The sequence below is a fragment of the Halichoerus grypus genome, chromosome 3, assembly GCF_964656455.1.
Source record: "Halichoerus grypus chromosome 3, mHalGry1.hap1.1, whole genome shotgun sequence".
NCBI lineage: Eukaryota > Metazoa > Chordata > Mammalia > Carnivora > Phocidae > Halichoerus > Halichoerus grypus.
The window spans coordinates 41617865-41643030 of NC_135714.1; the positions used below are offsets into that span (position 1 = coordinate 41617865).

Here is a 25166-nt window from a genome sequence, read left to right on the forward strand (position 1 = left end):
TTTAGGACAATTACTCAGTTTATGCTTAAACTTTGGCTGAATTTTGTTTTGTTACATACCATAAAATTCACCCTTAAATTATACAATTGAGTGGTTTATAGTATATTTACAGAGTTGTGTAATTATCACCACCATATAATTTGAGAACATTTTCATCACCCAAGAAAAAGCCCATTCCCAAATTTCCTTAGTTACGAGAAAGATACACTGCTATAGATCTACATATGTTGGAATAAAACCTGAATGGAATTTTCCATTGGGAGACACAATGATGCTTAGTTATACTTAGTTATAACTGAGAAAAGCAGAAATGAGAATATTCAAGTAATTATAAGTGAACTCCAATTTTTTAATATAATAATAATACTGTCATTTTTATCATATTTTTTAAAATTTTAACTTTTTAACTTTTTAAAATTTTTAAAATTTTAACTTTAAAAATTTAAAGTACAAATGCATGGAAGATAAGGAATGGAAGAGTACTAAATGATGGAGCAAAACAATAAAAATAAAACTCCTACCCTCAGCCACCAAAAAGGCTTTGCCCAGAATACATGAAAAGGTGGTACAGCAGAGGGAGCTACCTCCGCAGAAGGTGACAGCAACACCAGACTCAGAAGCCTCAGGTATGACAGAGGTGGAAAGTGAGGAGTATAACATAAAGCAAAGTATACAAATATTAAGTGCACAGTTCAATTAATTTTTACATATGTATCTACCCATGTAACCACTATCCAGATCAACATAAAGAATATGCCCAATACTCTAGAAGACTCCTCCATATACTTATACTTATCCAGTCAATAATGCCACAAAGGTAGACCATTACTTCTATCTCTACCACCACAGATCATTTTTTATCTGTTTTTGAACCTCATATAAATGAAGTTACACATATGTACTCTTTTGTGTTTAGCTTTTGTTCAACATTATCCAGAATCTCAATCTTTTTTCTTTTTTTTAACCATGCTTTATTGCTCTGACTATACCAGTTTCTTCATCTATTCTGCTTTGAAGGACACTTCAAAGATGGGGCCAATATAAATAATGATGCTATGAACATTCTATTACATGTCTTTTGGTGGACATAAGCACTCATTTCTACTGGTTATATGCCCACATGTTTGCTGGGTGAGTGTATACTTCGCTTTAGTTGATACTGTCAAAGAGTTTTCCATGGTTGTATCTTCACATTTTTTAATTTGATTAAATTTAACAATTTAAAATAGTTTTAAAAGTATACATGTAATGTTTAAAATGAAGCACTACTGTATCACTAAGTTTCCTTCTGGTATTTTACATTGGGTAGCCAAAACACTAATGAAAGAATCACAATGGAAACCACATTACCATATTATAGTATGCATCTTTATTTTATTGTTCTCATAATATTTTTACATATTTATTTACTTACTTTCTTATCTAGTTACATAGAAAAGGGCCTGGAAAGCAAGATACTAATTTAGGAACAAAGATTATGTTGAAGAGCAAGATGGTGGGGAGGGAGGATATACCTTCACTTTTTATTTCATGTACATTATGATTTGAATTTTCTAGAAGCATGTGCTAGTATTACTTTTTAAATAGACTCTTGATTCTGAAATAAAATCATGTCTGTCTCAGGTAGAATAAACAGATTTGTACAATGGATAAAGCATTGTCTTTCAACAGATTAAAGAAATAGAAGAGTAATCATACCTGCCTGCTTCCCACCTCTATCGAGGTCGAAGGGCAAAGGAATATGGTTAACATGCAGGTGGAGAGATTTAAGTCAGAAATGAGAAAAATACTTCATGATCGCGATAACTATTAGATGCTGAAACAAGTTATTAAAGGAGGAAGAAGGAAGACGTTATAAATCTTCTACCATAGGGATCTGAAGGGCAGCATATACAGCCATCTGTTTAGTGAAAGCTAGATAAAGTACAGCTGGGAATTGATATCCATTTTGTAACTCCATATATACTGAAGGTTTCCTGGGATATCCTTTAAATTGTGTATGTCTCTCGTTACACAAATTTTGAGCTCTATGGTATTACAGAGATAGAGTAAGAAACTAATGAGAAAATAGCATTTTAATTATACAAATCAATTCAATCAAATGGTTCCAAAATTCAGAAGTTTATTGTAAAATATGTTTTCAGGATAGCATGGAATCAAGTGTAACTGCTGAGGGGCCAGGGGTCACAGATAGAAAATAAACAGCTCTCCCTGAAAGTTATACAAAACACTGAAATATAAAACCACCAGAAGCATTTATGGTTTGATTTTCCTTGGAAATGCAGCCTTCCTGAGGCTAACTTAAACACTGCATCAACATTTATAAACTCAGGAGAGAGCATGGAAGGGAACAGATAGATTACCCCGGTTATCTAGAAGGCAGTATCCAAGGCTGCCAGGGAAGGGGCATTTCCTTGGTGGGACCACTCTGACTTGGAAAAGAATTTCTGCTCTTAGGGGAGCCTCTAGGTAAAGAAATCCCACCCTGTTGCCATGGACTTTCTCAGCATATCATTCTCCTGGGTTTTTAAACTCCTAGCCCATAGTCTCATGTTGAAGATCCCTTTTATGTTGAGAAAACATAAAAATGAAGAGGAAGAGGAAGAGGAAGAAGAAGAGGAAGAGGCAGATGAGGAAAAAAGAAGAGAAAAAAGATGCACCAATTTAAGTTAAAAATATAGGGCCAGAGAGTAGATGCTTGAAGAAGGGATGTTAGAAATTCAGATTCCCATTTTGCCGATGAGGAAAACAGAGAAGCAGAGGCAACTTGAGTTCTGTTTTAGGTGATGGAGTATGAGAGGGAAGCATTTGTTTAGTGACCTTAAAGCGTTCAGGCATTATTAATTATTAACTCAGTGCAAACTTTGTTTCTCTAGATTCTCTACCTTCATACCCCTAAATAGAGGTCTTCTTTAGGTCTCTGCCTTCAGCCCTTCTTCTCAACCATTCTACCTTCTCTCTCTAGTTGATCAACCTTATATTTCCTTTAGAAATTCACTACTTAGGTTTCAACATAATCACTAGGTAACTAAATCCCAAATCTCTACTTTCACTTCTAGAAACCATTACTCTAGCCACACATTTTCCAACTGAGACGATCAGGGAACAAATCCTTCACACAGAATAATTCCACCCCCACATGTGGCAGTTGCATGACCATTGGTCATTATGTTTATAATGTGACTTACCTGCCCAGGAGACAATAAATAATTCCATCATACTATACCCTGCTTATACAGAATACCTTGAATTTCACAAACACTATGTTTCATATAAATCACCTCATCTAATTATCAGATTACCAGATAATCTGCTAAGCCCCCATTTTGCAGATGGAGAAACAGACTCAGAAAGTTAAATGACTTATTCATTTGAAGACAAAATATTTTATACATTTCTTATCCCCTATAAGGACTTAATATATAATATGTGCAGATAATAAATATCTTTTAAATGAATAAAAATGATAGTCTATTGCCTGTAGATCTGGATAATATACAGAAAAAAATTTCAGTGAGCTTTCTCCCCTTCTATTTTGACACCTAAATATGATTTCAATGATCTCTAGGAAATTGTGCCAATCTTATACCCCAGGGAATGTGGAATTGTTTTAAATGATGGTTCTCAAAGATGTTCCACAGATCTCTGGCTTCCTGAGATACTATCAGGTAGTCAAAAAAGCCAAAGTTATTTTCATAATAGTACTAAGATGTTACTGGATTTTGTTACTGTGCAGTGCTTACACGTGGTACAAAAACAATGGTGGGTAAAGTGCTGGGGCCATCACACCAATACAGGCAGTGGTGCTGAATTACACAAGTAGTCAGTTTCACTTCAGAATGGTCATGATGAAACTGTAAATGCTGTTAATTTTATCAAATCTCAACCCTTAAGAAAACATCAATATCCTGCATAAAGAAATGGGAAATATACAAAAAGCACTTCTGGTACAAACTGAAGTAAAATGATTGGATTGAGGAAAAGCACTAGGGCGATTACTTGAGTTGTGAAATGAACTAGCCCCTGTTTTCATGGCACACAATTTTTACTGGGAAAGACAAATGAAAAACTCTGATCCTTTACACATTTTCCCAAAAAATGAATGAAGTGGGCCTGTCACTTCAAGGACAATGATGGTTTGTATTGTCAAGAGCAAAAGTCAAGTTTTCATGTGAAAATTATAATTTTGGAAAGCTTATATCTGCCCCTATATCTTTATATTCCAAATAATTAAACATTTTCTAATGATTTAATTAGGATATCAACAAATATGGTTTTTTTATATAATATCTGTCAACAACCGGAAGATCTGCATAATTTAGAGAACCAACATTTTCCAAGTGACTAATGCACATGGTATAAACAACATGTGTGTAAAAGATCCACATAAAGCACAAGAGAGATCAATGGCTTTTAATGTAATACAGTATGGAAAATCCAATGATACAGTTTCATATTTCACAATGTGATTAAATGTAAGAAATTATCTCTTGTAAAGCTGGCGTAGTATCAAAGAAGAATGCCTTCAATTTTCTGAAAAGGTATTAAAATAGTCCTCCTTTTTCCAAATATATATCTTTCTAGGGCCATTTATTTTTATACACTTCATCCAAAATACTGTATCATAACAGATTAAATGAAGAAGAAAATAAGAGAACACAGCTGTCTTCTATTAAACCAGACATTAGAGGTGGCACAAAAATGTAAAACAGTGCTACTCTACATTATTTTGTTTTAGAAAACAGTTATTTTTCATAAAAACATTACTCATGTTCACATGTAATAGGTTTACCGTATTTTTATATTAATAAATATTTTTAAAAATTCTCCCTGCTTGAATTTCTAATGGAATATTGTCTACCTATCAAAGAGTCAATAGATATAATCCACATAAACAAAAGTTTGTGAGGTCCTCAATAATTTTTAAGAATGTACTTATTAATTTCATGAACATTTATTGGGTATAGAGTAAGTTCAAAGTCTTGTGTTAGGTGTGGAGAATACTAAGAAGCACAGGCAAAAATTCTCAGCCCCAACTACTCAGGGTCTGGTAGTAACTGCTGCAATAGCAATATGAACAAAAACAGTACCTACAGGAACATAAGATGCTGTCTATTAGAGAGGATGGGAAGGGATGAGAGATACACTGGAGAAAGTGTCAGATAAGATAAAGCCATGAGACTGAATGGGTATTTCAGTTTTTTGTGGGGAAGGGAGGGATAGAAGTAGGCTTTAAGATCAGTAGCAATCATTAACTGAGTATCGATGTACAAGGCACAACAGGGGATACAAAAATATCTAGTCTTCTAGGAAACTAGAAGTAAGTAACAGAAGGCATTAAACAATTATCAGAAAAAAGAAGATAATCAGGGATGGCCTCCCAGCAGAATTCTACCAAACATATAAAGAAGAATTAACACCTATTCTCCTGAAACTGTTTCAAAAAATAGAAATGGAAGGAAAATTCCCAAAGTCATTCTATGAGGCCAGCATTACCTTAATCCCAAAACCAGACAAAGACCCCATCAAAAAGGAGAATTACAGACCAATATCCATGACGAACATGGATGCAAAAATTCTTGTCAAGATACTAGGTAATAGGATCCAATAGTACATTAAAAGGATTATTCACCACAACCAAGTGGGATTTATTCCTGGGCTGCGAGGGCAGTTCAGCATCCACAAATCAATCAATGTGATAAACCACATTATTAAAAGAAAGGACAAGAACCATATGATCTTCTCAATAGATGCAGAAAAAGCATTTGACAAAATACAGCATCCTTTGTTAATAAAAACTCTCTGCAGTATAGGGATAGAAGGAACATACCTCAATATCATAAAAGCCATATATGAAAAACCCACAGCAAATATCATTCTCAATGGGGAAAATTGAGAGGTTTTCCCCTAAGGTCAGGAACATGGCAGGGATGTCCACTCTCACCACTGTTGTTCAGCATAGTACTGGAAGTCCTAGCCTCAGCAATCAGCCGGCAAAAAGAAATAAAATGCATCCAAATCAGCAAAGAAGAAGTCAAACTTCCACTCTTTGCAGATGAGATGATACTCTATGTAGAAAACCCAAAAGACTCCACCCCAAAATTGCTAGAATTCATACAGGAATTCAGCAAAGTGCAGGATTTAAAAATCAATGCACAGAAGTCAGCTGTTTCTATACACTAACAATGAGGCAGAAGAAAGAAAAATCAAGGAATCAATCCTATTTACAACTAAACCCCAAACCATAAGAAACCTAGGAATAAACCTAGCCAAAAAGGTAAAGGATCTCTACTCTGAAAACTACAGAACACTCATGAAAGAAATTAAGGAAGACACAAAGAAATGGAAAAATGTTCCATGCTCATGGATTGGAAGAACAAATATTGTTAAAATGTCTATGCTACCCAAAGCAATATACACACATTCAATGCAATCCCTATCAAAATACCATCAACATACTTCACAGAGCTGGAACAAACAATCCTAAAATTTGTATGGAAACAGAAAAGACCCTGAATAGCCAAAGGAATGTTGAAAAAGAAAACCAAAGATGGTGGCCATCACAATTCCAGACATCCAGCTCTATTACAAAGCTGTAATCACCAAGACAGTATGGTAGTGGCACAAAAACAGACACATAGATCAATGGAACAAAATAGAGAACCCAGAAATGGACTCTCAACTCTATGGTCAACTAATCTTTGACAAAGCAGGAAAGAATATCCAATGGAAAAAAGACAGTCTCTTCAACAAATGGTGTTGGGAAAATTGGACAGCCACATGCAGAAGAATGAAACTAGACCGTTTCCTTACACCATACACAAAAATAGACTCAAAATGGATGAAAGACCTAAATGTGAGACAGTAATCCATCAAAATCCTTGAGGAGAGCACAGGCAACAACCTCTTTGACATCAACTGCAGCAACTTCTTGCTAGACATGTCTCCAAAGGCAAGAGAAACAAAAGCAAAAATTAACTATTGGGACTTCATCAAGATAAAAACCTTTTACACAGCAAAGAAAACAGCCAACAAAACTAAAAGGCAACTATGGAATGAGAGAAGATATTTGCAAATATCTTATCAGATAAAGGGCTAGTATCCAAAATCTATAAAGAACTTGTCATCAACACCCAAAGAACAAAGAATCCAATCAAGAAACGGGCAGAAGACATGAACAGACATTTCTCCAAAGAAGACATCCAGATGGCCAAAAGACACATGAAAAAGTACTCAGTGTCACTCGGCATTAGGGAAATACAAATCAAAACCACAATGATAAATACCTAGTAGTGCAATTGCTGGTATTTACCCAAAGGATACAAACATAGTGATCCAAAGGGGCACCTGCACCCCAATATTTATAGCAGCAATGTCCACAACAGCCAAACTATGGAAAGAGCCCAGATGTCCATTGACAGATGAATGGATAAAGAAGATGTGATATATATATACACACACATACACACAACAGAATATCACTTAACCATCTAAAAATATGAAATCTTACCATTTACAATGATATGGATGGAACTAGAGAGTATTATGCTAAGTGAAATAAGTCAGTCAGAGAAAAACAATTATCATATGATTTCACTCATATGTGGAATTTAAGAAACAAAACAGATGAACATAGGGGAAGGAAAGGAAAAATAAAATAAGACAAAATCAGAGAGGGAGACAAACCATAAGAGACTCTTAACTATAGGAAACAAACTAAGGGTTGCTGGAGGGGAGGTGGGTAGGGGGATGGGGTATCTGGATGATGGGCATTAAGGAGGGCACTTGATGTAAAGAGCACTGGGTGTTATTTGCAACTGATGAATCACTAAACTCTACCTCTGAAACTAAAACAAACAAACAAACAAACAAAGCACAATGAGATACCACCTCACACCAGTCAGAATGGCTAAAATTAACAAGTCAGGAAATGACAGATGTTGGCAAGGATGTGGAGAAAGGGGAACCCTCCTACACTGTTGGTGGGAATGCAAGCTGGTGCAACCACTCTGGAAAACAGTATGGACGTTCCTCAAAAAGTTAAAAATAGAGCTACCCTATGACCCAGCAATTGCACTACTAGGTATTTATCCAAAGGATACAAACATAGTGATTCAAAGGGGCACCTGCACCCCAATGTTTATAGCAGCAATGTCCACAATAACCAAAATATGGAAAGAGTCCAGATGTCCATTGACAGATGAATGGATAAAGAAGATGTGATATATATATATACATATATATATTTATATTTATACACACACACACACACACAATGGAATTTTACTCAGCCATCAAAAAACTGAAATCTTGCTGTTTGTAACAACATGGATGGAACTAGAGGGTATAATGCTAACTGAAATAAGTCAGTCAAAGAAAGACAAATACCATATGATTTCACTCATATGTGGAATTTAAGAAACAAAACAGATGAACATAGGGGAAGGAAGGAAAAATAAAATAAGATAAAAATTAAAAGGGAGGCAAACCATAAGAGATGCTGAACTCTAGGAAACAAACTGAGGGTTGCTGGAGGGGAAGTGGGTAGGGGGAAGGGGTAATTGGGTGATGGGCATTAAGGAGGGCATTTGATATAATGAGCACTGGGTGTTATATGCAACTGATGAATCACTAAATTCTATCCCTGAAACTAATTAAAAAAAAAAAAAAGAGGAAGATAATCAGAAGAGCAGAGTGACATGATGACCAAGGGAAAAGAACCCAAGGAGGACACCTGGGTGGCTCAGTCAGTTAAGTGTCTGACTTCAGCTAGGTTCATGATTTCAGGGTCCTGAGATCAAGCCCTGCATCAGGGAGTTTGTTTGTCCCTCTTCCTCTGCCCCTCCCCCAACTCGTGCACATGCACGCTCTCTCTCTCTCAAATAAATAAATCAATAAAATCTTAAAAAGAAAAGAAAAGAAAAGAAAAAAGAACCCAAGGGAGAAGACATGATTGGATGCTACACACACATCAAAAGGAACAAGAATTATCAGAAAGGAAATTTGTAAATAGAAATATTAATGCATGTAAGTGAAAGTGGAAATAGCCATTGTCCCTGTATTACTCATCCACACTCATTAAGCAATCCATTCCCAAGTACTAAGCCATCCTCTATGTACCAAGCTAAACAGCCAGGGAAGAATATGATATGGACACTAACTAGCAGGTTTCAGATCCACACACATTTAGCTACAATGCACTGTGGTAAGTGCAACAAGAAAAAGAGCTGTGGGTCCTCAGAAGCCAGAGCAATCAATTCAGCCTGCTGAGGAAGGGCATAGGAAGAAGAGCAGAAGGAGATTAGATATGGTTTCACAGAGAAAGTGACTTCTACATTAGATCCTGAAAAGTAAGATGGGCTTTGAAAAGAAAGATGTGTGTGTGTGTATGCATGCACACGTGTGCACTCGAAAGTGAATGGTTATATTAGTCAAGGTCTGGGCAGGAAAGAGATGGCACACTCAAACAAGGAAAATAAGGCAAGCTTAATGATGGGACTTTTTACAAGAATGCAGGTTAAAGAAACCAAGGGACGAGTAGAAGGATGCAACCAATAGCATCCTGGCAAGGAAGAAGACAGACAAATGATACCCTAAGGACATTCTCCTCTCACCCTCTAAAACCCCTGCCGGTGCCTCCCATTGGCCGAATCTACCTGAGAGGTCAAGGACAGGGAAGCCTGTTGAGGTAGTCCAAAATGGTTAGTCTCCAGAAGCACAGTAGAGAAGGCGGACGTGGATCTGCTGGGACAATCAAATGGGAAGACTGCAGGCAAAGACAAGAAAGATCTGGCTCTGCAGGAGTTCCTGCTGGGGTATGGGGAGAAGGGAGGGAAGGCAGTGGGAAAGGATGGGGAAACATCCAGCCAGACGGCAGAGGAATTTTATAATCAGCATGCTGAGGAGGTCGGCCACTCTCTTGAGGCAGTGGGGGCCCACCCAAGGGTTTTAAGCGCAGGAATGGCACAATCATCTCTGTGTCTCAGTAGTTCGATTCCTCTATCTAGAGAGAGGCCCGATACAGAAGTCAGCAGACCCAGGTTTGTATCCTGGCTTACTTGCTGTACGACTGTATCAGTCTGGGCCCGGAAAGGCACAAGACACAGCAGTTATCTGAACAGAGAAAACGTAACGTGCAAAACCGTTAACTGCATCCCTGACAGGGTACTAAGAGAACTCCAAGGTATCGTAGCCGTGGCAACTGTTGGAAGCAGATCCCGCCACTGGACGGAGGAAACAAAGGGAAGAGGTCGGAATTATTAAAACTGAGAAACACAGGGACGTGTGACTGAAACTCAGACGTCCGAGAACCGAGCCGTTCTCGGCTCCGCGGGCACCTCTGCAGGGGCAGGCCTACGAAGCCGCTCCTGCACCGGGCGGCGGACTGCACAGCGGATTCAGCCGCTACCGCCACGCGGCCCGGCGCTGCTGTGGTGCAGGGGTGCCCGCCTGACCCTGACCGCAGGAAGCAGAGAGGAAGGGGCACGTGGCTCCTTCCCTGCCAGCCTTGCCCTCTCCCTCTAGCAGGGAGCCAGCCGGAGTGTTACAGAGGGGAAGGGTGAGGTGAGAGCTGAGAGACAATAACTTCACAACTGGCACGGGAATCCTGGAAAAGAAACGGCACCTTTTTGGGTCTCAGTCTTTCCTGTCTGTGAAATGGGAGTAAGAAAAAAAAGTACCAAATTCAAAAGATTATTGAAAGCATTGCATGAAATAAACCGTGTAAAACTCTGCTAAGCGGCGCGTGGGTGGCTCAGTTGGTTAAGCGGCTGCCTTCGGCTCAGGTCATGATCCCAGCATCCTGGGATCGAGTCCCACATCGGGCTCCCCGCTGAGCGGGCTGCTTCTCCTTCTGCCCACTGCTCTCCCTGCTTGTGCTCTCTCTCTCTCTTGTGCTCTCTCTCTCTGACAAATAAGTAAATAAAACTTAAAACAAAAACAAAAACAAAAAAAACTCTGTTAAAAAATCAATTCCCTTCCCCATTCCTCAAATTGTGGTAACAGCGTCTATATGAAGACAAGGAAGTGTGACAGTTAATAATCCGTGTATGTGTCCTGTGAGGCAGCCAGATTTTCTCATCTTTTATAAATTACTATATATCACATGGTATGTGGGTCTTACTGGATTTTTTGCAGTTTGACAATTTCCCCACTCATTTCACACACACACACACACACACACACACACACGGATGTGTATGCACACATGCTCCCCTTAGTCCCAGATAAAATTCTCCAAAATGAAGGCAAAAGATATTAATGTGATCAAAGTGTAGTTGTTATCCAGTCAGAACTGGATGAACTCAAGTACCAATAAAGGAAACACAGTATCCTCAATGATGTTGAAAAAAGTATAGATTGAGTAAGACTGTAGAGTGCTTTGATTTACTGCTGTTTTTTAAAGCCAGTAGTATGAAGTGGTAAAGAAGGAAATGATACTAAGTGTGGCATTGGTGGGAAGTAAAACTCACTAATTTCATCTGGAGCTTCATTAGGAGAAGTATAGTATCCAAAAAGAGGTGAAGACCAAGACACTGTTCTTCAGCTCTGGACATCACATTTTCGGAGGGACATGAACAAACTAGGGCTCTGTCTATGGCTCCAAACTAGAGGCAACTGCAATGGTAAAGGGTGCAAAAGGCCTCTTTTCACAAACGGTTGAAAGAACTCATCCCATTTAATAGTATATGAAGCGACACTACAGTGCCCAGAACTTGGAGGGTAAATTAAGATGTATCTCAATGTAATGGATCAGATTATCATCTGGAAATGTAGCTCAAAAGATTTTTCTACAGAAGTGACCACAGAAGCTTGGAAATCCCAATACAAGCAACATGATTTGGGGGGTGAACAGACTCAGGGACAAGGTGACAGAATGTAATCATCACTAAGCTGAAAATGGGAAAACTATTTAGAATTCTGCATAAAAAGAGAATGTGTTATCAAAAGGGAGATACTCAGCATAAAGACTAGAAAAGGACAAGTGAATTGGGAAGAATGAGTAAGCATATTTCCCAGAAAGAAAGGGGAAAATCATCAAACGTGGTTTGTTTGCTTTGATTGCCCTCTTGTCAAACAACCTTCTTATAATCTGGTTTCCCGTGTAGATTCCTTCTCCCAGACTTCTGCTTCTAGGCCCACCGCACACCAATCCCAGTCTGCTTCCGTCAGAACCTTCACTGTGCTCAGAGCTTTCTTTCTCCTTCAATATTCCAGGAAATAGGTATTTTCCCTATTTTTCTGGATAGAGAAATTGAAGTTTGGCTGTTCGGTGACAGAACCAGACATAGCTGGCTTTGCACCCCATCATAATCACATGCACAAGGCAGCAGTGAGTCTAGAAGTGAATGCTACGAAGAAGTCAAGGAGGATGAGGACTGAGAAAAACAAACTTCTATTTAGTGGTCTGGGAGACTTTTTTTTTTTAATTTTATTTTATTATGTTATGTTTGTCACCATACAATACATCATTAGTTTTTGATGTGGTGATCCACGATTCATTGTTTTCGTATAACACTCAGTGCTCCATGCAGTACGTGCCCTCCTTAATACCCATCACCAGGCTAACCCATCCCCCCAGCCCTTCCCCACTAAAACCCTCAGTTTGTTTCTCAGAGTCCATAGTCTCTCATGGTTCATCTCTCCCTCCAATTTCCTCCCCCTTCTCCTAATGTCCTCCATGCTATTCCTTATGTTCCACAAATAAGTGAAACCGTATGATAATTGACTTTCTCTGCTTGACTTATTTCACTTAGCATTTAGTAAAAAAGTGTCAGAAGACAGACTGCACTAGATTAATAAGCAAGAAAATAATGAAGAAACAGAATAAATCAAGCATAGAATACTTTGCCAAGAAATCTGGCTGCAAAAGAAAGATGTCATAGAAATCTGTTTTCCTTCAGCTCCAATGTGATCTTCCTGCCAACCATTAAACACTGGGAAGTATGTCCATTCTGCAGAGAGCAAGAGGACAGACTGGTGAAGATCCTCCAACCACAGAAGGACTCCAGAGAGACAGAGTCTGTGTAAAATGTAGAAACTGAGACAGGCATCTTCTACTCATTTCTTCTGTAAATGGACATTTTGGATCCAAACAAATGGGTTTCTCAGAGTCTACTTCTTTTGTACTTTCAGGATACATTTTTCATCTTGAAAGCCAGTGGGAAAAAATCAATTCAGCTTACAATGTTTTAAAAATCACTTTTTTGGAACACATTTATTTAGCTAACTGACAATTTAATAACAAGCTCTTGGAAATATGGCATGTGTTTATATGTGAAATGATAAAATGAACTTTTTCTTTGTTTTAGCAATTAAACTTTTTTCCTTTCACAGAATGGTGTTTCTTTCTATTGATGTTCATAAGGTTTTAATATGATTTTACCTTGTACTGAGAAATTTTATATTTAAGATCTGAGGTTAGAATCACGGGATCACTCTTAGTCAATTTAAATACAAGAGAATCCTCAATCTCGAGTTAAAATTTCTGTTTAATGTCTCAAAAGTATTAGAAACCTCTATCACAGAAAAATGTATACTTCAGTAGAATTTACAGTAGGGGTTGGGAGAATTGTACATAGTTTAAAGCATATTTCATAGTTTTAAACGGTGTTAGAAAAAGCATTCCAGCCATTTAAGAGACCAGAGCATGATTTTTTTTTATGATAAGCTATGTGATAAGGAATTTTCAAATACCAGTGTTTTATTATGTTTAAGCTCCAGATCTTTTCTTACTGTTCATGGTGATTTATCTGTTGGTATATGAAAATGAGACACACCAGAAATTCTGACTAGTGATAGGAAGCAGAAACGGAGAGCCGCACTGTTAAGCTTTTACCAAATTACAGTTGGCACATGGATAAAGTGTGATTTTGGCCAATGTTTTCAGTCCTTCTTACAACCAAAGTTTGCTAACAACTGTCTGTATCTTTCCTTCTTTTTTCTCTCCCCATGTCTGGAGTTTGAGGAGAATGTAAATCATTTCATCTGAGGCTTTTTTCTCCCCTTTGGTCAACAGAAAACTCAAACATTTAAATTTGAATTCATGGGGTTACCTGTCTTTTTTAACAATTTATTTCTGGCTTTGATATTTTTAAAAAGATACAGTCCTTTAGAAAAGTAAAGTGTGTTGATCTTTCAAGAGTCCTATACTGAGTAATAAAAATTGATTTATGCTCTGTGATAACATCGTTAGGTTACATCATTGAACTGCAATATAAATTAACCTTATCACCAAAACCTTTGTGCAATCCTACTTTTCTTGATTCACAATATGAATCTGTTCTTGTTTTACCATTCTCATGGATAAGGAACTCTATACAGTAAACACACTTGTTATTAATGTGTATCTAGAACTGTGGAAAGAAAGAGAGAGGAAGGAAGGAAGGAAGTTGAGGGAGGGAGGGAGAGAGGGTAGGAGAGAAGGTGTTCGTTCCCAAAGTTGAGTCTAAAAAAGGGGGTCATTGCTGACCCCTGAGGGCAGTGTGTCCCCCCTACTCCTTGCCTACTCTTTCAACAATTTACAAATGTCTTCGATACTTTCACTGAGATGCCATGCTGGCTAGATTGGCCCACAGTTCAGAGAAGCTCAAATCAACTTCCTCGGAGCCCATGGTTACTGTCTGTCCTAGAGGTGGACATGCTTACCCATACTCATCTTGATTGGCAGGTTTTCTCTGCTTGCTGCTTCCACTAGATGTCTCCGGACTTCCATCACTGCCTCTTTGTGCTTGGTGCTCAGTAAGGCTTCCCACAGAGCTCTGGCAGCTGGGTCACTGCAATAAAACCACAAAAGAGCTTTAGAATAAATGTCTACTGGATAACGAGAAGAGTCAAAAGCAAAATAATTTCTTAAATATCCTTTCTGAGCACTAATATAGTCTTTCCTTCTGATAGGCTTTAAGTACTAAGATTAAATAAAGAATATCTAATCCACTTTACTTAGCACAAAATATTGAGAAATTAAGGAAATAATAAAATCAACACCCCCTTTTTTGGGGGGGCGAGGGCGGGAAGAAAAGCTACATTGTGTTATGAGAAGTGTGAGAAAAGTGTATGATAAATTGTTTTGAGATTTGCATTCAAAAATATTTCAGAGTATAATTCAACATTGCTAGAGTAACATATAAATGGTTTGTAAGCCCAAATTAAAAACATGTCTAAAAATGATTTATCAGTGATTATAAGCTTATATGTTTGAGATAGTATACTTGTCAGGGAAACACAAAGCAATCAGCAATGAGAATTCCTGTGTAAAAACTACTCAATAGACTTCCTAATGAATGGGTTTTGTACTGAATGAAAGTCAGGAATTAGGCTAAGTGACCGTGGCCTTAAGTAGCCCACTTTGGGCCTTAGGTTGTAAGGATGGCACTTCTGAAGCCTTTACAATTAACCGTTGATCCAGCACGAAGCACTGCATTATGCAGGGTCTCATCTGGGCTCACTTTTCCAACAGCCCTCTGTCTCACCCACCATGCTATGTCCAAATTATAAATGAGTACAGTGTTCTTTCCGGAAGATCTCTGCATGTAGCCAAGTATACACATTTGTAGTAACGCTTTAAAAACGGAGTATAAAAAAACAAAGCTGACGTCTGTCCCTTTCTAAGGACATTTTCCCTCCACTTAAAGTCCCACTAACATCCCCTACCATCCAGTGAGCAACAGTTTGAAAATGAATGCATTTTTTAGAGTTTAGTTTTAAAAGTTATATCTAACATGACATTAATTTAACTCGAAAGTTATACCTAATAAGGTGTATCTTTCAAGTTTGAATTTCATTTAGAATAATGGAATGATGTGTTGCAGCACTGAGTTTAATATCTGGCACACAATAATCTTTCATTTAGTAGTGCTGTTTTTATTACCATCTATTTTTTTCTGAGTGAACTGACATCACTGCCCAACATATTCTACTTGTTTTGCTCTAATCAAAACTGTCATCATTATAACTCAGCATCCAATATTCTAAGTTTAATCTGAATGAGCCAGTAAACTATACGCCAAGTGCTCATCTAAGTGGTTGCAACATAGATCAAAATGAGGCACACGCTCTCAATGACTTAGAGTCTGAAAGAAGAGGCTGGAAAATTCTCCCCCCCAAAAATGTGATAAGAAGCAGGTCCATGCTTGCATAGCTTTTTCTGGTAGCACAGAGCAAGGGCTCTAATCCTGGCTAGAAGGACAGGGACTCAAAGAATGATTTCCACTGGAAACGATGAGCAAGTACAGAGATACGTAAGCTCTGAAAGCAGCCACGGCAAGAAGTTGTAACTCAGTCTGGGAAGGAAAGCGATCAAGTCTTCAAGGATATAAAAATCTTTCTAAACAAGAAAACAAGAGGGAGAAGGATATTTCAGATATTTCATTTCAGTACAAAGTCCCACATACATGGCACTGAAGAGTACTGTTTTGCTCCATGCCTGGATGCAAGGGAGGGGCAGCAGAAGGAAGGGTAAAAGTGGAGGAAGGAGCTACTACATATGGCCCTGCGCTCCCTGCCAAGGCTTATCCTTCCGTAGGTGACAGGAAGCCAAGGAGTATGCAACTATTTCACATTCTGAAAAGAGCAGCATAGCTTAGCAGTAATGAAAATGGTCTTTATCATCATTCAAAACTAGGTCTATATCCTATGGGGCTTTGGGAAAGCTACATAATGTCCCCAAAACTCCAAAGGCAATAGAGAACCACTAAAGTATTCTGAGCAGGGGAGGTATACTCCCAGGTTCCCCAATATGGTCCACAATTGTTCCCCACCTTTTGTTCTCCAAAGCACCTCTCCCCAAGCCACACGGATTTCTCACATATTCTCAACTCAACCCACAACTTCTAGAGTAGAACTTCACTGCCCTCCACTTTTCTATGAGAGTATGCATTTTGCTAATACAGAGTGTCTCCAAAATCACAGTAGGTTATGTAATACTGTGATTGGCCCATCGGATTAGTGTAGTGGTGAAAATGTGGGCTTTGGGGTCAGATAAAATCTGGGTTCACACTCTGACCATTCTCCCCTTCACACCTAGCAACTACACAGCCTCTCTGATCTTCCTCAGGCACTCCAAGCACAGGGACCTCTTCTCCTTTGCCAGGAATGTTCTTCCTCTACAAATATCCCTCTCTCTCTTCCAGCGTCTGCTAAAACATTGCCTTATCAGAGAGGTTCCCCCTTACTATCCCATATAAAGAAGTAACGACAGCCCATCCGGGCACCTTACCCTGGCACTCCTCCCCCTTCCTGGGCCTTACTGTTCTACATAATCTTTATTATCAACTGACTGAGCATATGCTTCCATGTTTATCTGTTTGTTGTCTATCTCCCTCCCAGAAGGTAAGGTCCTTCTCGGAAAGTAGGTCCTTGTTTTACTCATTGCTAAGTCCCCACTCCCTAGAACGGTGCCAGGCTCCATGGTAGTTATACTCAATAAATACTGAATAAATGAATGAATAACACTTGCTAGTTGTACAACCATGTGCATGTAACTGTTTCCCTCCATTTTCTCATCCGTGAGAGGGTTAAATATGATAATGCACATAAAGCACTTTCCTGATTCACAATTATTGTTATGGTTGTTGACTACTGCTATGATACTGTCAATGCGATCAAGGGTTTGTAATATATTCAGCTACTTCACTTAATGACACTGAGTATTTTTTTCATACAATCCTGATTTGTTCATATGTATTAAAGTCACATGGGGCTTATACACTCTGGCTGTTTTCTATTGAAACATTTTATAAGAAATACATAAGGTTTCCATGATCTCTAACACTGATGCAGAGTCAGGTCATGTTTCCTTGAAAATTGTTTTGCTGATATAAACAATTCTGATTGTCTAGATATGTGTGACAGTTTCTAATGTTTCTTCCTGAACAAAACAGTTTCCTAAACACACCAAACTGACCCCCACGTCATACATGGTCATTTTAAGTTTACCAAGTTAACATGCATGAACAAATTCTAGCTCTCCGAATGACTGGCACTAAAGGGGATCAAATTGTACTTACTGGCTGCTCTGCTGTGTCCTGCACCCACTTCTTCTCCAAGTCACTCTGTTACTGCTGCGTTGTAGTTTGCACGCTTACTCTTATGTCAGCATCTGAGTTGAGTGTGGGAGTTAATCACTGCCTTTCTTTAATATGCTCATAAAAATTGATCCAATAGACATTTCACACTATTGAAGTTTCATATGAAATCAATTCCTGATGTCAAATTTTGTAAGTCAAGAGAAGTTAATTAAAATCCACACTATAATCTTAACAGTGTATTTTGTGCAAATCTTTATCCTTTCCAACTGTGCAAATGTTCTATTTTCCTAATGATGGAATAAGCAATACACAGAGTGCTATCACAACAAGTGTAATAGACTAGTGGTAGGCAGTACTGTAGAAGCACGCGTTCTGGAACCAAACAATAAAGGGTCTGGTTCTACTCATTAGCCCAGGAGAGTTACCTAATCTCTCTATACATGTTTCCTCCTCCATTAACTTGGGGATGGTAATAGTACCTAGTCAGCGGATTATTATGAGAATTGAAGGTGTTAATATATCGAGAGCACCTAGAACAATGCCTGACACATACTAAGCGTTCAATAAACATAGCAGTAGCAACAGCAGTGGTAGTAATAAGAGAAAAATCAAAGGTCAGAATTTTCTCATAAGATATAGAAGAAAGCCTGTTTTGGAAGTACATTAGTCTTTTCCATCTATTTGTATACATGTATGGATAAACACTGCCAGTAGCTTCATTTTCTAATATGAATAGTTCAACAATACATAATACAGAATTCATGATACACACTGAAATACTGAAAACTCCAACTCAAGCAATCCTCCTATATATGACATGCTGATGTAAAGAATTTTGATTTTCAGGAATAAAATAAGAAACTTTTCTATAGATTACCTCAAGACTTACAGCTATAGGAAGCAAAATTTTTTAAAACAAATAATCCAGTTAAAAAATAGGCAGAAACACGAATAGACGTTTTTCCAAAGAAGACATGTGGATGGCCAACAGACACATGAAAAGAGGCTCAACATCACTCATCATCAGGGAAATACAAATCAAAACTATGATGAGATACCACTTTACACCTGTCAGAATGGCTAAAATTAAGGAAGGTTTTTAAGCAATGACTTCTATGCTAGCTTCTTGTCTCGTTAATTATACTGAAATTCTGCAAACTGCACACAACAGGATATTTTAAAACTAGAATTGTTACTTTTATGAAGAGTTCAGATTCCATAAATATTTCCAGACTGACATAAAGTGGATGTATGACGTTTGGGGTAGAGGTGAACATTAGAGATGGTAGTAAATTAATCATCTTTACATCTTCAGTAGGACACTACCTCACCCAACACAAACACATGAAAATCTGTTTTTCATTTTTGAAGGCACCTAAAGAAAATTTTATAATATGCCTGAGAAAAACACTACAGCTTCAAATAAATCAAACTGCTATTAGATCCTACTCATACCTAATCTAAACCCTTTATGCTAAACTATAAACCTACCTCATCTTGCTTAGTCTTTTGTCTTAAATTCAGCAACAGCTGGGCAACATCATTTTAATAATCAGACCCACCCCAAAACAGCTTGTTTCTTTATTTCATGGTCAACTTAAGACAGATTTTTGAAAGGTAAATAAAATATAATATTTAAAAATACTTTTAAATACCACCACTACCTTCTCTTTTAGAAGCATTTAGGAATCTACAAAACAATTTCTTATGTCTCATTTGATCCTCACATCATGAGCTAAGCCATGATCGTTGCCCCAATTTAAAGAGCCTCAGAGAAGCCAAATGACTTACTTAAGTACACTCAACCTGTAAGTGGCAAAACCAGGACTCACCCCCAGACAACTGGCTTCTGAGCTCAGTTATCTTTCTACTAAACCTTGCCATGCCTGTATTATGCAAATCATCAAAGAGAATCGATTGCATAGAATGTCAGTAATTTTAAAGCCTTCATGTTGGTTTTCTTTTTTAATCCTTAATATATCTTCTATTATCCTTTTAAGTTTATATGTGGGCCTCACATAAGATAGAATGGAATAGAGTGAAGAGTGAAGTAGATCCATATTACCTCATGAAGCAAGAAAAGTTTGCTCTCAGGATTTGGCACTTTTTGTTTTAAACAATATCACAGGTGGAAGGAGAAGATGGTGGAGGAGTAGGGGACCCTAATTTCATCTGATCCCTAGAATTCTGCTAGAGAGCTATCAAACCTGTGAACTCAACCAGAGATCTAAGACAAGAATTACTGCAATTCTACAAATAGAAAAGCGACCCCTTTTGGCAAGGTAGGAGATACAGAGAAGTGACCCCAAGGCGATATATGGGAAGATAAATCGCAGTAGGAGGAAGCCTCCCTAAGCAAGCTACCAGAAAGTGATAGAGCAGTGGAGCACAAATTCAGAACTTTTTTTTTTTTTTAATTTTTTTTTTAAAGATTTTATTTATTTGACAGAGAGAGACAGCGAGAGAGGGAACACAAGCAGGGGGAGTGGGAGAGGGAGAAGCAGGCCTCCCACAGAGCAGGGAGCCCAATGCGGGGCTCGATCCCAGGACCCTGAGACCATGACCTGAGCCGAAGGCAGTCGCCTACCGACTGAGCCATCCAGGCGCCCCAACAAATTCAGAACTTTTAGAAATCTGCTCTGGTGAGGGATGTCTCTGCCTGAAAGATGCTCAGGAGGCGAAGTGGGGCAGAATGCTAGGTGTGACAGTGTAGTCTCAGGATCCCCGGGGTTACAGAAAGAACAGGATTGCCTGAGCATGGCAGAGTTCGCAGGCATCAGAGCAGGGAAGCTGGCTGCCCTCAGCGAGCCCAGGAGTGGGCTCTCAGCTCGGTGTTGCCATCAACAGTCAGGCTACCACCCAGCAAATGGCAGAACGAGGTGAGACTCTCCTTCCTTCCCCCAGGAGGAGCAGTATGGGTGCGAGGTGCAGGAGGCTGCAAAGTGTGCAGACCAAACAGGGTCAGGTGCCTGAGATAAAAAATGTTTGGTCACGGGCTGGGTGAACATGGTGCAGATGGAAACCAGGGAGACAGAAGTGATTGACTGCTTTTCCCTGAGGGCACACTGAGGAGTGGGGCTAAGATCTTTCAGCTCTGGGGCTGGATATTGGGGATGAGGCCATTTTTATTTTTATCCTCTAAAGGAGCACAGAAAGCCTTCAGGAAACAAAAGCCACATAGAGCAATCTGGAGCCGCTTACTTAGCCTGACCCCTGGCAAGGGCAGTGCAGTTCTGCCTGGGGCAAAGAAACCTGAGATTCAGTGCAACAGGCCCCTCCCCCAGAAGATCAGCAGGAACATCCAGCTGGCTAAGACCAAGTTTACCGATCAATGAGAACTACAAAACTCTAGCACTAGGGGAAAATAGAATATAGAATTCAGGGTTTCTTCTCATGATTCTTTAGTCTTTCAATTTTAATTTTTTTTCTTATTCCTTTTCAACTAATTTATTTTACCAACTCTTTTCTTTCTTTCTTTTTTTTAAGATTTTATTTATTTGACAGAGAGAGAGATCACAAGTAGGCAGATAGGCAGGCAGAGGGAGAGGGAGAAGCAGGCTCCCCACTGAGCACCCCCAGATGCGGGGCTCGATCCCAGGACGCTGGGTTCATGACCTGGGCTGAAGGCAGACACTTAACCGACTGAGCCACCCGGGCACCCCACCAACTCTTTTCTAAGTCTTTTTTAATTGTCATTTTTGAAATTACATTCTATTCTTTAATTGTATTTAATTTTATTTTTGTATATGTACAAGTTTTCTTTCTTTATAATTTTGGTATGTAGTTTCTTCTAACAAACAGGACAAAATACACCCAGAATAGAGTGTATTGCTCTACTCTGTTCATCTGTCTGGTTATATTCTTTCTTTTTTTCTAAGTCCTTTTTAATTTTCATTTTTACAGTTATATTCTATCCTTTCGTTTTATTTAATTATATATATATATATATATATATATATATATATATATATATATATATATGAATTTTTCTTTCTTTACAATTTTGGGATCTAGTTTTCTAACAGACCAAAATACACTCAGGATCTAGTGTATTTAGTGTATTGCTTTGTTCTGTTCACCTGTCAGATTATGTTCTCTCTCTTTTTTTTTTCTTCTCGGTTTCTGGTCTCTTCTGATGTGTTTAGTGTATAATTCTCTGGGGTCATTGTTGCTATTTAGTATTTTCTTCTCTCGTTCATCTATTCTTCCCTGGACAGAATGACAAGATGGAAAAACTCCCCTCAAAAAAAGAGAACAAGAGGTACTACTGACTGCCAGAGATCTAATCAGTATGAATAAAAGATGATGGAACCAGGATTCAGATTAACGATTATAAACACACTAGCTGGGTTTGAAAAAAGTTTAGAAGACACTAGAGAATCCCTTTCTGGAGAAATAAAAGAACTAAAATCTAATCAGGTCAAAATCAAAAAGGCTATTAATGAGATGCAATAAAAAATGGAGGCTCTAACTGCTAGGATAAATGAGGCAGAAGAGAGAATTAGTGATACAGATGACAAAATGACGGAGAATAAAGAAGCTGAGAATGAGAGAGAGAACTCCTGATCTCAAGGGGAGAATTTGAGAGATAAGTGATACCATAAAGTGAAACAATATTAGAATAATTGCAATCCAAGAAGAAGAGGAAAGAGAGAGAGAGTGGGGGGGAAAAGTATATTGGAGCAAATTATAGCTGACAATTTCTTTAATCTGGAGAAGGAAACAGGCATTCAAGTCCAGGATGCACAGAGAACTCCCCTCAAAATCAATAAAAATAGGTCAACACCTCGACATATAATAATGAAGCTTGCAAATTTCAGAGACAAAGAGCAAATCCTGACAGCAGATCAGGACAACGGGTACTTAATCTACAAGGGTAGAAACATAAGACTGGCAGCACACCTATCCACAGAAACCTGGCAGGCCAGAAAGGACTGGCATGATATATTAGGGTGCTAAATGAGGAAAAATATGCACCCAAGAATACTTTACCCAGCAAGGCTGTCATTCAGAATAGAAGGAGAGATAAAAAGCTTCTAGGACAAACAGAAACTAAAATAATTTGTGATCACTAAAGCAGCCCTGTAAGAAATATTAAAGGGGATGCTGCAAGTGAAGAGAGAGACCAAAAGTAACACAGGCCAGAAAGGAAGAGAGAGAATATACAGAAACAGTGACTTTACAGGTAATAAAATGACACTAAATTCATATCTTTCAATAGTTACTCTTAATATAAATGGGTTAAATGCCCTAATCAAACGACACAGGGTATCAGATTGGATAAAAAACCAAGACCCGGGGCGCCTGGGTGGCTCAGTTGGTTAAGCGGCAGCCTTCGGCTCAGGTCATGATCCCAGGGTCCTGGGATCGAGCCCTGCATCGGGCTCCCTGCTCAGCGGGGGGCCTGCTTCTCCCTCTCCCTCTGCCTGCCTCTCTGCCTACTTGTTCTCTCTCTCTATCTCTCTGTCAAATAAATAAATAAAATCTTTAAAAAAAAACAAAAAAACAAAACAACAAAACAAAAAACCAAGACCCATCCATAAGCTGTCTGCAAGAGACTCATTTTAGACCCAAAGACACCTCCAGATTGAAAGTGAAGGGGTGGAAAACCATTTATCATGCTAACGGACATCAAAAGAAAGCTGGAGTGGCAATCTTTATAACATCCAAATTAGATTGTATACCAAAGACTGTAATAAGAGATGAGGAAGGACACTATATCATAATTAAAGGGTCTATCCAACAAGAATTGTAAATTCTTGTACAATGCGGGGCATTGTTGTACATTTTGTACAATGTACAAAATTGTACAAAAAATTGTACAATTTTACAAAAAATTGTAAATATTTATGCTCCTGACATGGGAGCAGCCAATTATATAAACCAATTAATAACAGAACTAAGGAAACACATTGATAATAACACAATAATAGTAGGGGACTTTAACACCCCACTCACAGCAATGGACAGATCATCTAAGCAGAAGATCAACAAGGAAACAAGGGCTTTGAATGACACACTGGACCAGATGGACTTCAAAGACATATTCAGAGCATCTCATCCTAAAGCAACAGAATACACATTCTTCTCGAATGCACATGAAACATTCTCCAGAACAGATCACATACTGGGTCAGAAATCAGGTCTCAACCGGTACCAAAATATTAGGATCATTCAGTGCATATTTTCAGACCACAATGCTTTGAAACTTGAACTCAATCACAAGAGGAAATTTGGAAAGAACTCAAGTACATGGAGGTTAAAGAGCATCCTATTAAAGAATGAATGGGTCAACCAGGAAATAAAAGAAGAATTTAAAACATTCTTGGAAACAGGGGCGCCTGGGTGGCTCAAATGGTTAAGTGCCTGCCTTTGGTTCAGGTCATGATCCCAGGGTCCTGGGATCAAGCCCCACATCAGGCTCCCTGCTCAGCGGGGAGCCTGCTTCTCCCTCTCCTCCTGCTCCTGCTGCTTGTGCTCTCTTGCGCTCTCTGTCAAACAAATAAAATCTTTAAAAATAATTTTTGGAAACAAATGAAAATGAAAACACAACTGTTCAAACCCTTTGGGAGGCAGCAAAGGCAGTCCTAAGAGGGAAGTATATAGCAATACAAGCCTTTCTCAAGAAACAAGAAAGGTTTCAAATACACAACCTAACCTTACACCATAAGGAGCTGGAGAAAGAACAGCAAATAAAGCCTAGATGCAATAGAGAAGAGAATTAGTAAAGATTAGAGCAGAAATCAATGAAATAGAAACCAAAAGAACAGTAGAATAGATCAACAAAACTAGGAGCTGGTACTTTGTAAGAATTAATAAGACTGATAAACCCCTGGCCAGACTTATCAAAAAGAAAAGAGAAAGGACCCAAATAAATAAAATCATTAATGCAAGAGGAGATATCACAACCAACACCAAAGAAATACAATTATAAGAACATATTATGAGCAACTACATGCCCAGAAATTAGGCAGTTGGTAAGAAATGGATGCATTCCTAGAAATGTAAAAGCTACGAAAACTAAAACAGGAAGAAACAAACCTGAACAGACTCATAACCAGCAAGGAAATTAAAGCACTAATCAAAAATCTCCCAACAAAAAATAGTCTAAGGCAGATGGCTTATCAGGGGAATTCTACC

General features: G+C 38.5%; 1 protein-coding gene across 2 annotated transcripts in view; it reads right to left on the reverse strand.

Annotated features, from left to right (window-relative positions):
* Positions 1-25166, reverse strand: part of SCFD2 (sec1 family domain containing 2) — a 433063-nt gene that overhangs the window by 334035 nt on the left and 73862 nt on the right. For both annotated transcript variants that reach the window (XM_078068601.1, XM_036106903.2), the window contains exon 3: positions 14647-14774. In XM_078068601.1, coding sequence (XP_077924727.1) covers positions 14647-14774 — 128 coding nt within the window. The remainder of the gene's footprint in view (positions 1-14646; positions 14775-25166) is intronic.